We start from the raw sequence: 14,092 nt of genomic DNA on the forward strand, positions 1-14,092 counted from the left end.
GTGGAACAGGTATGCAGATTTATTCCCTGACCTGGATAACCCCAGGCTAGCCTGATCTCCTCAGATCTCAGAAGCTAAGCAAGGTTGGCACTGGTTAGTATTTGGATGAGCAACCTTCAAGGAACACCAGGGTTGAGGCGGAGGCAGGAAGTGCCAAACCACCTCCAAATGTCTCTTGCCTTGAAAAATCTATGGAGTCACCATGAGTCAGCTGTGACTTGACAGCACCAAAAAAAAAGCAGATATATAATGGTGCTGGGATCAGGCTGTATCCTTGACCTTCCCAGAGAAAGAGGAAGGGAAAGGGAAGAGCAGCCCATTGAAAATATGAAAACAAGCAGCTGATCAAAGGTTTCTCTAGCACTAGGCAGGAAACACATCCCTCAGTAGGCTAAGAACAGAGAGAAGATGTTGGCATGCCTATCCAGTATATGAGACTGGCTTGCAATGCCAGTGAGCTCTGGTGTTTCCTAAGCATTGCTACTGCTCTGCAACTTGGCAGAGGGGACTTGGGTGTGTCCACACTGGCACCCTATGCAACATGTACTTACCAGAAGTAAGCTCCAATGAACACAGTGGGACTTACTTCAGAGCAAATACACATACGATCAGACTGAAAACTTTGCACTAAGGAAATCTTAGGAAAACTGAATTACACCATCAGAATGCTACATATTTTGCATGTCTTATTTTGCATATTTTGCCTAACATTCTGGCCCTGCTAGTCATAGGGAGGGGCAGAGATCTATATATGGGGTGCTGAAGGTCCTCTTCTGGCTACTGGAAATCTTATTTAGGGTCCCACTTGATTTTCGGGATTCTCCATGAGTTTTAGGATGTTCAAGCACTTTATTTATTTGCATCATCTATAGTCTACCTTTCTGACTGGGACTAAAGGAGGATTGCACAGAGTAGAGTCAAGGGCTTGGGAGTTCAATTTTAAAAAAGAAAAAGCTAAAATACTCAGGAAATAGGATTCTACACTCAGTTGCACATTACGTGCTTCTCTGTATTCCTGTGGTTTTATGGCACATGCATAGCCATTCTCACAGAAAGGAATGTCAACTTTCCCTCTAAAGTCTAGTTTCTGCATCTTTAAGAATTGTGTAACAAGAGGATGTTCTTCCAGGAAAACTTCCTCCATCACTCCATGCCAAGAAAAATATGCACACATTGAATTTAGTTTAAAGGCACAGAAGCCTTCTAGAAGAAAAAAACCCTTGGCAATCTTACAAAACAAAACAAAAAACACAGTGCCAGCTTATTGTATAGCATCTTAACTGGGACAAACCTTCTAACCTCATTGTATTAATGAATGGATTCTTTGAATGGATTTTCTGCAACTGTATATAAGAATCCCAGGCAAGATATAGCCCACACCATAGAAATCCAGGGTTCAGAGTTCTGGGACACCCACAAACACCTGTCTTCCATCTCCCTATCAGGACTGAAATCCAAGCACAGTTCAAACAGCTAGTCCAGACTTAAGAAACTTTAAACTAATTATTTAAGAAACAAATGGAAAGGAAGACAACCTTGATTGTAAAGTGACCCCCCCCCCTCAAAAAAAATTGCTGTGCACAGAAAGTTTCTAAAATTTACTGTCCACTGGAGAGCCAGTGTAGTGTAGCAATTCGTGTCGGACTAGGATCTGGGAGAACCAGGTTTGAATCCCCACTCCGCCATGGAAACTCACTGGGTGACCTTGGGACAGTCACATACTCTCAGCCTAACCTACCCTCACATGGTTGCTGTTGTGAGAATAGAGAGGAGAGCTATATAAGTTACCTTAGGACTCCATTGGGGAGAAAGGTGGGCTTTAAATGAAGTAAATAAATAAAGTAAAATACACACTTGTAACTTTTATTTGAATGTAAGACTACCCCCCTCTTTGTCTTGATGGCACACCTGGAAAACCTAGTCTTCCTTCTAGGTAAACACAGCAGCAATCTAAATGAACTAGTGCTTGGAATGTTTTCTTTACTATGTTTGAACCTAGTTGGGGGGAATAAATAGGGGGGTATGACAGATTTCCTTAAAATTATGAATGGTATGGAGAAAGCAGATAAAGATAAACGTGTTGCCCTGTCTCATAAAGCTAGTCTCACCCAGTGCAAGTGACTGGCAGTAGGTTCAGGGAAGTCAGAAGAACATACTTCACAGAATGTATAACCAATCTGGGGAACACTCTAGCACAAGATGAGATAATGGCCATGGCTTTGAGGATTAAAAAAAAATAGATATTTATGCAATGTAGTTCTATCAAGTTATTCACTCTTTCAGCTTACCGGAACCTCCATGTACAGAGGCAGTATACCTCCCAAAACTAACAGATTCTGTGGTGGAACAAGGGAGAACTGTTGGATTTGTGCTCAGCTTCCCAAAGCTGTTGGACTGGTCACTGTTGGAAACAGCATGCTGGATCCTTGGTCTAATCAGCAGGGTTATTCCTAGGACCTGGCTTTCAGGTAGTAACCATGGTAACACCACGTTGACACTGAGAACAAAGTTTCTCCTAGCCCACATTCTTGGATTTGTCTTGTTCTCTAATTCCTGCCAATCATTAATCAGCTGGTGTAGGGGGTCAAACCAAGAGGAGTTACTTATTGGTTTTTCATGTCTTTTTTTGCGTTATCCTTTTCTGTGATTAACTTTCTGCTTTTTGATTGCTGTCATCATCTTGCATTCAGTCTACAACCATGTCAGAACAAACCCTGGCCCATACATGAAAGAGAATAAGGGGAAGAATGGATTGCGCCACTTTAGGATGCAGTTTTGGGACTCTGGTTTGGCATGTTCCTGCACATTTAAAAAACAAACACTCCCTGCAAATAAGCATAACATGGAAAGTAACTTTGGGGGTTACTGCACTTTGTATTCCCAGCAATGTATTAAGAGTTTGAAAATGTTGTAAAAAACATCGCTTTAAAAGGGTTTTTGGATACCACGGCTAATAAATGGTTGGAAGACGTCTTCACAGCTAAAGGGGCCAAACGAAGTGCGAACAGTATTCAAACTCTTAATACATTGGTGGGAATACCTACAAAGTGCGAACAGTATTTTTTATAACATTTTCAAACTCTTAATACATCGCTGGGAATACAAGTGCGGTAACAGCCTTTGTTTAGGATCACTCACATCTAGGGGTTGCCAGCCTCCTGCGTTGGTCCTGGAAATCTTCCAAATTACAGCTGATGTCGACTACAGAGACCTGTACCCCACAGAAAATGGCTGCTTTGGTTGTGAACTCTAGGGAGTTATTCCCTACTGAGGTCCCGCCTCAAGATACACCCCCAAATCTCCAGGAGTTTCCCCACCTGGAGATGGCAGCACTAGTCACGCCTTCAGTATAACCTAATAGGACTTCCGTACAGGAAATGGGATCATCCCATTTGAGTCCTGAGTTCCTTGGATGAAAGGCTGGAGACAAATATGAGAAATCAAGCAGGCCAGACTGACCTATTCACTTAGTGGAACCTTTCCTGGTAGGACACCATTCTACAGACATTAAACTCCTGGGTTACTTGGCTTAGATCTGGTGAGCTGTGACAATAGTGAACATTGGCAGCATAGTGGGAGTCTCATCTTGGCTTGCTGTTAAGCTATATTAGCTTCAGAATCTGCTCCTGTTCTGAATTGTGGAATTTCCATTCTCAACAAGAGAAGGGCATCAAATGAGAGCAAATGAATCAGGAGCTGCCTGCAGCATGCGAACAAAGGAGAAGCAAAATTAGTTGACACAGATGTCACTTGAGTATGCCGATGACCACATTCCCACTAGTAACTTGTTGCAGCGGGCAAAAAATTGCTTGCATAGTGGCTTGTCTGTAGCAGTTATTTCCCACCCACCCCCATCCAGCCGTTGCCAAATGGAAATCTAAGAAAAAACTTGGGTGGGGGGGAGTGACACAATTCTTTATCAAATGAACAACATATGCTGCAGATTTGGTTAGCAAACGTAATCGCTCAACACAGAACGCCGCAGTCATTTGCAGACTTTCTTCCTTTGAGGACCATTTTTGTGTTGGCTTGCCAAAGAATTCCTACATGTTGCTGAAGATTCTGGAGAACTTCCTAAGCTGCTGGGCCTCACCACTGCAAAATGAGAGTACTGTGGCTTCAGAGGGGAAGTGCCATAGGCTAAGATATATTTTTCCCTCAGGAAAGGTGACCTGTCTTCTTGATAACATATGAGAAACCCCAGGGTTTCAGAAACCACCGGTACAAAAACCATGGGGTCGACTGAAAGCTGACCACTGATTACACTAAGAAAATAACATAAAGACACTGAATTCTTTCTCACTGGGGTAACTAGAGACTTAGCAACCCAAACTGTAAAGCTTTGAGACTGGAAGGTAAGTGCTTTTTAAGTTATTGACTATGCTGTAATTTAATTGCTGTTGTATCTGTAACCCCGTTTCACTTTGTATCCAGAGCCTTCTATTCTATCTAGTTTGTCAGCTCTGAACATTAACCCGTTTTCCGTGTCAAAGCTTCTGGCAACAGATGCATGCTGAGCTCTACCGAGGTCTAACACCTGGAATTTTCCACCACAAATGTGCTGCAGCAAAGCTATAGCTCAGGACTCACAAGGCTGCAAAGAACCTCAAAGGCCATCTCGCCAATGGAAAAGTCCATCAACAGTATTTGCTTTTAGCTTACATCTTGGACTTTGCAAGGCTCATTTGCGACTGAAAATCACAAAGCACCTGGAAGCCTAGTGAACTTTTCTTGCGAGGCACAGCCTACTTTAGGAGATGCATGAAGTGTTCTCCACAGCTGGCAAAAAGACCAATATAGTATGCATGAGTACAGAGAAAGGCAGGGTGGGGTGTATGTGATTACCAAGCGAGGCCAGAAGCACAAGGAATTTAAGAGAGAGATGTGTTGCATTGCGCTGCAGAGCAAGGCCAAAAGGATAAGAGATCCCATCAGAATAGGTGTGACCCACTGCCAACTGGCAAAGCGAGATAAATAACACATATGAACACTTAAAGAAATAACTTTTTGTACTGAGCCAGCCACTCCTTGGTTACTTCTCTAGGGATGTTTTGCTTTGCCTTGGATTTCCTACTGCAGTACTGCTGTAGGGAATAGCTGCATGATGGCATTCTTCCATGTACCCTCTCACTTTGGTGCGATCTTTCCTAAACCTGGTGTACAGCATGGTGTAGTGGATCGGAGAGACCCAAGGTTCAAATCCCCTCTGCCGGAGAAGCTTGCCGGGTGATTTTGGCCCAGTCACTCACTCTCAATCTAATTTACCTCACAGGGTCATTTTGAGGGTAAAACGGGAGGGGAGAATGTTGGACGCCATTTGGGTCCCCGACTGGGGAGAAAAGCAGGTTATAAATGCAGTTCAAGTTGTCAGACCTGGAAGCATCTGCTCAAAGGCAGGAGCCAGCCACGGCCTCCCTCCCGGGTCAGGCAGGACAATCTATCAACCTACGGAGAGTGACAACAGAAAGCTGGACAGGTTACCCCTTGACAAGCAGGCCTTGTTTTAAGCAGCCTGAAGGAAAGAGGCAGATGTTAATATGGGCAGTTCATTATACTATTACAGTTCTGTTTTAGTAAAACATAATTTGAGTTGGTAAGTTGTGACTGCTTTAATTTTTGTTTCTATGTTTGAATCTGTAGGTTGTCCTAAGGGCCCAAAGGAACCAGACTATGAATCTACACTGAAAAATGGCCAACTCCTTGGCAATGCCATTGCTCCGGACTTGCACCACAAACAGCTTTAAACTTCTTTGCAAGGTTATTTTAAAAAATTCACTTGCCACAGGGGCATCTTGCGAGGGCCGTGGCTCAGTGGCAGAGCATCTGCTTGGCATGCAGAAGGTCTCAGGTTCAATCCCAGGCATCTCCAGTTAAAGGGACTAGGCAGGAAGGTGATGTGAAAGACTTCTGCCTGAGACCCTGGAAAGCCGCTGCCCGTCTGGGTAGACAATACTGACTTTGGTGGATCAAGGGCTGATTCAGTATAAGGCAGCTTCCTGTGTTCTGTGAGGTGCTGAGACTATGCTGCTATGCTGTCTGTCTAAAGAATTTTCCCCAGCATGGCCCATCCAGAGGTATGTGAACTTTATATTTTTATTGTAATTTTTACTGATCAGATTCTGCTAAAATTCTGTTAATATTTTGTTGGATGTTTCATACAATGTAACGTTTAAATATTCTGAGGTTAGCAATAAAAAGAGTCTAAATGATTCAATTAGATTGCCTCATCACTTTGGGTGGCTATTCCTAACAAGTGAGGTATAAATCCTATAGATTTAGTCACTGATAACAGTAACTGAGCTGCTTCAAGTTCTATATCTGCAAAGAAGTCAGTCAGTGACTTTCATCCCAGGGATGCTCCAAGGAGAAACATGCTGAGGGAAGTTAGTAGTGCTACACAGATTATTAGGAAATCTTCACGATGGATTCTTTGATAGCAAGGGAGGGTCACACACAGGGAGTAGTTGTCACAAAAGGCATCGCTTCAACCACAGAATTGTAATTATTCAAAGGAACCAGTTCAAGGCTAGCTAGGCTTCAGCCAACATCTGCCTCCTCACTGAGAAGACAGTAAAAACCCTTCAAGACAGGCCATTCAGAAACCACACGCTGCTTACATAATTCTCGTTTATTTCGCCTTTTGTACAAAACTATTACAGCTATTGATTTGTCTTTTTAAAAAGAACCTGAACACAGACACCCCACCTGTCAGTCACGACCTGGCAACAGGTAGAGAAAGAACAGTCTCCCGCCTCCTTTTCGTTCCCTGTGTCAAGAGTGCAGCAGTCAGAAACCGCAACAGCGAGCAATACTGTACCCCACCCCGGTTCTGGATATTCATTCCAGCCATGAACAGGGGCCGGGGAGGAGGAGAACCAATCTCCCTGAGCCTCCTTAATACACCTCAAAAAAGGATCCCAAGACTTCGCTCAATATATTTGGGATGTAAATGTTGGCTACCGCTGCCATCGCAAAAACAACGGGGAAATCCTAACCTGAGCCTGCAGTGGGCTAGAGGGAAGGTGGATTGCAGCAAAGCATTACATTCAGCAGCCTGCAGCTTTAGTTAACAAGCACAGCTTCACAAGCTGCAACAAGGGGTGTCGTTTCCCTCCGGCCTGTCAGGGTTTGGATTTACATTTATCAAGGATGTGATTTGGGGGGGGGGGAGAGGGTCAACTCAATACTGCTGCTGCCTTCTGAAGACTGGAAGAGCAGAACCTTGCAGTGGATTGGCAAAGGAAGTTACATTAGTGTCCTATAAATGGGCTGTCCTATTCCTGGAGAAATCCTAGAAATCCTGGAGAAATGGGCTGTCCTATTTCTGGAGAAAATCTAGCACCGGATGTAGAGTTGAAGCCAAGGTTACGTCAAGTATGCCTTGCCCCGACTCAAAAATCACCCGTAACGTGGTACACGTATCAGATTCCTGCGACAATTATTTTTACAAAGGAAACGGGTCTGTGCGGGGCTCATGGATCCAGCATCTGAAGTCTAATACAGCAGGGCTCACTCAAGACTTCAGGCAAGAAAGCCAGGCTAGACAGCGGTGCCGCTAATCCGTTCTCTCAACTCCGCCGTCAGCTGAAATAAACCAGCTGGTTCCTTGTCTAAGAGACGAGGATCTTAATTGGTTGTTTTGGCAAAAATAAGGGAGGAAGACATCAAACAGCACAAATATTCCTATGTGTAGGGCAGAAATGCCTAAGTAGCTGAGGAAATGAAGGAGCCTCCAGGCCCGATGGATTCCAACTAAGAGCAAGGAATATAAAACATACCGGTAAGACAAAGGAAGGGCATTACTGGCTCACCTGGAGAGTCTAAAAAGGAAGAAAAGAGCCAGCAGGAAATCTCACCTGTGTGGTACCAGGAGAATAAGAACAGCAACAGAGAGCAGCACGGCTGCCCTTGGACTCGGGATAGGAATGCAAGAACAAGAGTTCCATCAGCAGCCCTGATTCCTCTAACTAAAGGACCTTCAATGGCAAACCAGCCCAGAGGTCAAGGAATGGATGTGGTCTGTCCAACTGAGAAGCGGACCTACCGTTAGTGGAGACGGCCCACAATTCGACCTCTGCCGGTTCCCAGAATTCCTTGTGGAATGTGCATTAAATACTCTCGCCATTCAGACTGGGCTAAGCAGGACTGGGCTAAGCAGGACTTCCAAAGGTGGTAGGGTGGGTATGCGGCAAACAAAAAAAAAAAAGTGCTGTATCTGCATGATTCATGCCGATCAAACCCTGGACTACCACCAGTGAAGACAATGGAAGGGGGCGGCCGCAAGGTTCTCTCTTACTAACGAAATATCAAAAGCCTGTTTGGCCCTTGCCTGTTGGCCCCTGGGGTGCAAAGCTGCACAAAATTAAGACCCGTGGAATGGGAGCCCTTAGCTTACCTTACCCCCAAGTGGCCCTCAAGGCACTGCCTGCCCCCCACTTCCCAGTCACCCACCCACTACCTTGGCTGAGAAGCCTGGCTGCAGGGGCCACTCAGACCCAGCTGCTTTGGACCAGGAGGCCGGAATGTGCAGCCGTCATGTTTACAGGTAGGTGTCCTCGCTCTCCTGCGAACTGAGGCTCTCCTTGGACTGGTGGAGGGAAGAGGGCTCCGGCTCCAGGGAACTCTGAGTCCCGTTCTCTTCAGGGATGGGCCCGTTGGCCAGGTGGCCCTTTCCTCGGTCCCGTTTCTTGTCTCCCTTTGGCAATTTGCTCTTGCGGCCCTTGGGCAAGGGCACGGAGTCAGGGGGGAGGATGATGGAGGGAGAGGGCTCCAAGGCCTTGCGGGGGTAAGGCTCCGAGTCACTGATGGCTTTGGCGCCGTGGAAACGCGGAGGGGATTTGCACTGCAAATCCCCGTGGGTCTCCTTCCATTTCTTCAGCTGGATAAGGTGCTCTCGCTCTATGTGGCGCTCAGTCACTGGCAACTCTATGATCTGAAAGAGTAGGAGTAAAAAAAACCAATGTACTTTCCCTAAGGAACTCCAAAACAAGGTACACTATAATGTGATCAGGATATCCATGTCCTCAAACTTAAGGGCATTTATTCTTCCTCTGCCTCGCTCCCCCCAAAACCGACTGGTTCAGCTTTTGCCCCAAGGCCCAGTCAAGACATCCAGACCCACTTGCTTTCATTTGAAAACCACGGGCTTTGACTGCTGCTCTGAGAAGAGAGCAAACAACCAGATTTGGTCAAAGAAGTGTATGAACTGCTACTCTTGAACCGCTTGTTTTTGTGAACGTGCTTTACCCCACACTCCTGCTTTCTCGTATTTCATTGTAGAGAGAGCAACTCCTCCTCCCAATGCAGAAATTCCGCAATCGCATAGATTGACCTGATTCACACAGTGTCTGTGTACAATGCATGAGCTAGCAGCACTATACTCAGGGAATTCAGATGACAGACATCTGAAATTAAACAAGAGTGTTTTAAAGGATGAAGCGGGTTAAAGCCACCCAAGTGCTTTGCCTCCAGAAAGTGCCGGTTTAACTCTCTAATATCGCCAGCGAAAGGAATTAAGGCAGCAAGCGATGGGAAAGACCCTTCTCTGCCTGAGATCCTTGAGAGCCATTGGCAACCCAAGACAACAATATTGATCAAGCTGCACCAGTGGCCCGATCCTGTGTAAGGCAGCTTTGCAGATTCATAAGCTGTTTTTCAAAATATTTCCCAGGGCACGGCTTCACTGTGTCTTTGTCCTGGGAACACAGGTTAATACTGCACAATAATTAAGCCAAAATCTACAACCATCTTGTAGTGCAGAGACAACCAGGAAAGGTTTATTATTACTTTGTATTCAGAACTAGGGCACATGTGAACATTGACCAAATATTTTTAGCATGCTTGTTATGCAAAGGCAATGCCAGCAGAGGGAAGCATTGAACTGAACCAAGCAAATTTTCCCCTCCTCCCTGTCCTTTTCTCCTCTTCTTTGTTCCCATTCCCCAGAGAATGTGGGATTCTCTGGGTCAATGTTGGTCTCTTGAGAATCATCTTAGACCATCCTCACTATTGAGGAAAATTATTTTATGAGGTAGGTCATGGAGTTAGGATGTCATCTGTTAACTTACATTGGATAATTGGTTTTAAATTGTATGTTTTAATCTCATATTGTAATATATTGTTATCTATTATGTTGGAAGCATCTGTCTTTGAACTTTATATCACCAAAATCTCAATATGGATTTTAAAAAAAGAGATCTCCAGCCCAATACCTCACAGTTAGAAGGATTTTAGCACTTGCGTTTTCCTTCCCTACTATACAAGAACACACAAGATGTAAAATAGTTTAAAGTCAGCATGCTCCAAATTTGCAGAGTTGTGGATTTGACCTTGCCAATTAAAATGAAGCCCTGTCACCCAATGCTTAATGTTACTAATTAAGCCTGTGCTTCAAGCTGGCAGCCCAGCCCTAAAAGAAGACAACACACATCGACAGAAACAGCCAACTCCCATTCTTAATGGGTCAGAGAGCACCAGTGAATGAAGCAAGCTGCACTTGAACACATGAAGCTGCCTTATACTGAATCAGACCCTTGGTCCATCAATGTCAGTATTGTCTACTTGGACTGGCAGCGGCTCTCCAGGATCTCAGGCAGAGGAGGTCTTTCACATCACCCACTTGCCTGGTCCCTTTAACTGGAGATGCTGGGAATTGAACCTGGGATCTTCTGCATGCCAAGCAGATGCTCTACCACTGAGCCATGGCCCCTCTGCTGCACACACACACCCATTTTACCTCTTGCACAAGGAAGGCCTCCTGCATGATCTTGGGGTTCAGTGCCCGCAGCCGCTCCATAGTCTCATACTGCCCCTGACACGATTTGAGCTCCTCAGAAGAACCCAGAGTGTGTTTCAGCAGCACGAGGCCCACCCGGAAAACGATCTTAACCCCTGGAAGAGCAAAGGGGGCAGAGGCAAAGTAGAGCAGGAGACGATTCGCAAGTCAGCCAGCCCGGAGTTTCTCAACTGGGACGACATTTATAAATCTATTACAATATTTATAACGAACTTTGGGGGAAGAAATTCCGTTATTGTGGGACAGATGGGCCAATTGTAGTTTCAGCTCAAGACCTGGGTTAAATTCTTGTTCAGCGACAAAACTCATCAGAGCCAATCTTGAGCCAGTCACACTCTCACAACCTACTCTGTTCCACATGGCTGTTGGAGAAAAAAAATGAGCCCTGAGATGCAGAGGTTACAGCATCAGTAGGTTTGCCAACCTCTAGGTACTAGCTGGAGATCTCCTGATATTACAACTGGTCTTCAGCTGATAGAGATCAGTTCACCTGGAGAAAATGGCCGCTTTGGCAACTGGACTCTATGGCATTGAAATCCCTCCCCTCCCCAAACCCCGTCCTCCTCAGGCTCTGCCCCAAAAACCTCCTGCTGGTGGCGAAGAAGGACCAAGCAACCCTAAGCATCAGACTGGTATCCAGGGGAACCAGGCCTGAATCCCCACTCTGCCAAGGAAGCTTGCTGTGTGACCTTGGGCCCGTCACACACTCTCAGCCTAACCTACCTCATTTTGTTATTGTTTCGGTTTTTTTTTTTTGCCATCAAGTCACAGCTAACTTATGGAAACCCTGTATAGTTTTCAAAGCCAGAGAAGTTCAGAGGTGGTTTGTCATTGTCCACCTCTGAACTGCAACCCTGGACTTCACTGGTGCTCTGCCATCCAAATACTAACCAGGGCTGACGCTGCTTAGCTTCCAAACTCTGATGAGATCGGGCTGTCCTGGGCTAAGCAAGTGAGAGCACGGTAAGAGGTATAAATACCTAAATAAATTCAATATGTTTTAAAATGTGTCTTACATCCCAGGTTAGACGAGAAGATACGATGCTTGTCACTAGGTGGCAGCCTTTAGGCATGAAAGGCTCACCCCAACCCAAAATGGAGGAGGAACTCCCACATCCTGCATCAACAGCAGCATGTCCAACATCTGCTGTCACAAGGGCCTCAGTGCTTATATGACCTACCAAATGGTTTACCATGCTGTTGGCTAAGCAGAGAAGCACCCCAGCACTTACTAGAGGAAGGCTATCAGCCTAACCTATTTTACAAGGATAAAAGGTTTAAGACACAGAAGAGTTCCAGATGTCAGAGTCACAGAGGGGCCCCTTGGAAGGACTCTGCAGCTGCACTGACTCATTCACAAAGCAGGGAAAAATGGGGGGGGGAAGGAACATTGCCAGCCCCTCTCACTTTCAGGGAAAGGAACACCGCAGCTTCTGGGCCCCTGATTAAAAGCCCTGCCTCCTCCTTCTTGCACTGGGCTTCTGGGAAGCAGCGAAGCTTTCCCTTATGCTTCGTCTCCCTCCAGCCAGAGGATGCAGCAACAGGTCACCAGCATGGAGAGCAGAAGACTTTTCCTCTCAAGCAGGGAACAAAGAAGCCGGAGTCAGGCTAGGTCTGCCAGAGGACTTACACACTCCAAAAGATTGAGCTAGAGAGGAGGGCAGGAGGGCCCTGACCATGGCATTCCTCTCTCCAACTCATCAGGTCCCCAAAGAGTTTGTAGCATGATGTTATTATGGGATTATAGAATCACAGAGGTGAAAGGGACCACACGGGTCATTTGGTCCAACCCCCTGCACAATGCAGGAAATTCATAGCTACCTACCCCCCACACCCCCAGTGACCCCTACTCCATGCCCAGAAAATGGGGGGGGGGGGGAGAATGCCAGAATCCTTGGCTGATCTGGCCTGGAGGGAAATTGCTTCCTGACCCTGAAGTGGCAATCAGAGATGCCAGTGAGATGCAGCAAAGGGATTCCAGGACAAAGGCAACCTTTCTTTGGGAGCATCAGCTACTTCCCATGCTTCCATGGGGGGCTAAGTCAGACCAAGGACAGGAGAAGCACAACAGCACCAGGGGGATACGGATCCTGGGATTGGAAGCGCCTTGAGGGGACACAAACACTTCCCTTGTGGACACCAACGGAGGCTAATTCCCTGCCTGGCACTGCTGGGGAATTGAAAGCACAAAGTCCCTGGAGTTGGGCCCTCCAGATGAAGCCTGCGTGCATTTCTTCAATTACAGCCATCTGTTCACAGCCACTAAGCAACACTTGTTCAAGCCAGAGGCAGAAGGGCCAGCCCCTACCTTCACAGAAAAACATATCCCAGACACGTAACACAGAGCTCCACGGCAAGGTCCTGGAGAACGCACACATGAACCACTCTGTCATGTACAGGATGGGGTCGATCTTCTGCTTGCTCAGGTGTTTGTAAGCCATAGGTGAGACCCTGTTCAGCAGTGAGAAGAGGATCTCCCCGTCCAGCTGGATAGCCTCCTGCATGGAGAGGGGGAAGGAAACTGGTCAGGCTGGGAGGGGGGGCGGGGAGAGAGGCAGCAAGGCAGCCAGGGATTCTTTGGCTTCCAGGCCCTATTCCAGCAGGGGGGATTTCTTTCTTTTATCCCTTAGAAGCTCCTTGATCTTGAGCAGCGTAATTTTAAATCTAATGTTTGAGGGATAAAAGAACTGAAATAAATCTTGCCACTGACAATGTAGCCTTGGGATCCCTGTCACTTCATAAAAAAGCCATTATGTCAGACACAGAGGCATTAGACTTATATGTTAAAAGGGGAGAGAGATAACGTGATCTAAATTCCTCATAAAAGCGGCATGTAGGGGGGGATTCCCTTCACCTCTTGCCTTTATCAAGGTGGAGTTGCCTCTCCACTATTCACATAATCGAGAAGGAAGTAGAATTTTTTCTCTATTTCCATAGTCATGGTGGCACAATTTGGATGACTTCTACTGCCCAAATCTGATTCATCCCATGTAATGTGTAGTTTGGCCCTGAGTATAAAAGAAACACCAAAGCCAGGGCTTTGCTCCCTCCAGCACTCTTCCCAAAAAAGAGATTACCCCAGAGACCCTTGAGATGTTGTGGGGGCTTCGAGGTGGAGAAGGGCACTCATTTCCTGGAGGGGGGGCATGACCAGAGGTAGTAGGGCATACAGTCCTCTTGATTGGCTTCCTCACTATGGCCAGGCATTTATCATGATTGGAGATGGACCCGGCGACTCCAAGCTGTAGGCCTCAGCAGGTGCACCCCCATTCCGGTTCTTGATAACAGCTCTGCCTA

The 14,092-nt window shown here is 46.3% G+C and overlaps 1 protein-coding gene across 1 annotated transcript in view; it reads right to left on the reverse strand.

The window, feature by feature from the left end:
• Positions 1 to 8,523: 8,523 nt before the first annotated feature.
• Positions 8,524 to 14,092, reverse strand: part of TBC1D10A (TBC1 domain family member 10A) — a 40,422-nt gene continuing 34,853 nt past the window's right edge. Inside the window, exons 7-9 of the mRNA XM_056859602.1 lie at positions 13,104 to 13,293; positions 10,736 to 10,890; positions 8,524 to 8,932 (exon numbers count right to left, since the gene is read on the reverse strand). Coding sequence (XP_056715580.1) covers positions 8,540 to 8,932; positions 10,736 to 10,890; positions 13,104 to 13,293 — 738 coding nt within the window. The 3' untranslated portion in view covers positions 8,524 to 8,539. The remainder of the gene's footprint in view (positions 8,933 to 10,735; positions 10,891 to 13,103; positions 13,294 to 14,092) is intronic.

Source organism: Euleptes europaea, chromosome 13 (genome assembly GCF_029931775.1).
Source record: "Euleptes europaea isolate rEulEur1 chromosome 13, rEulEur1.hap1, whole genome shotgun sequence".
In the NCBI taxonomy this organism is placed as follows: domain Eukaryota; kingdom Metazoa; phylum Chordata; class Lepidosauria; order Squamata; family Sphaerodactylidae; genus Euleptes; species Euleptes europaea.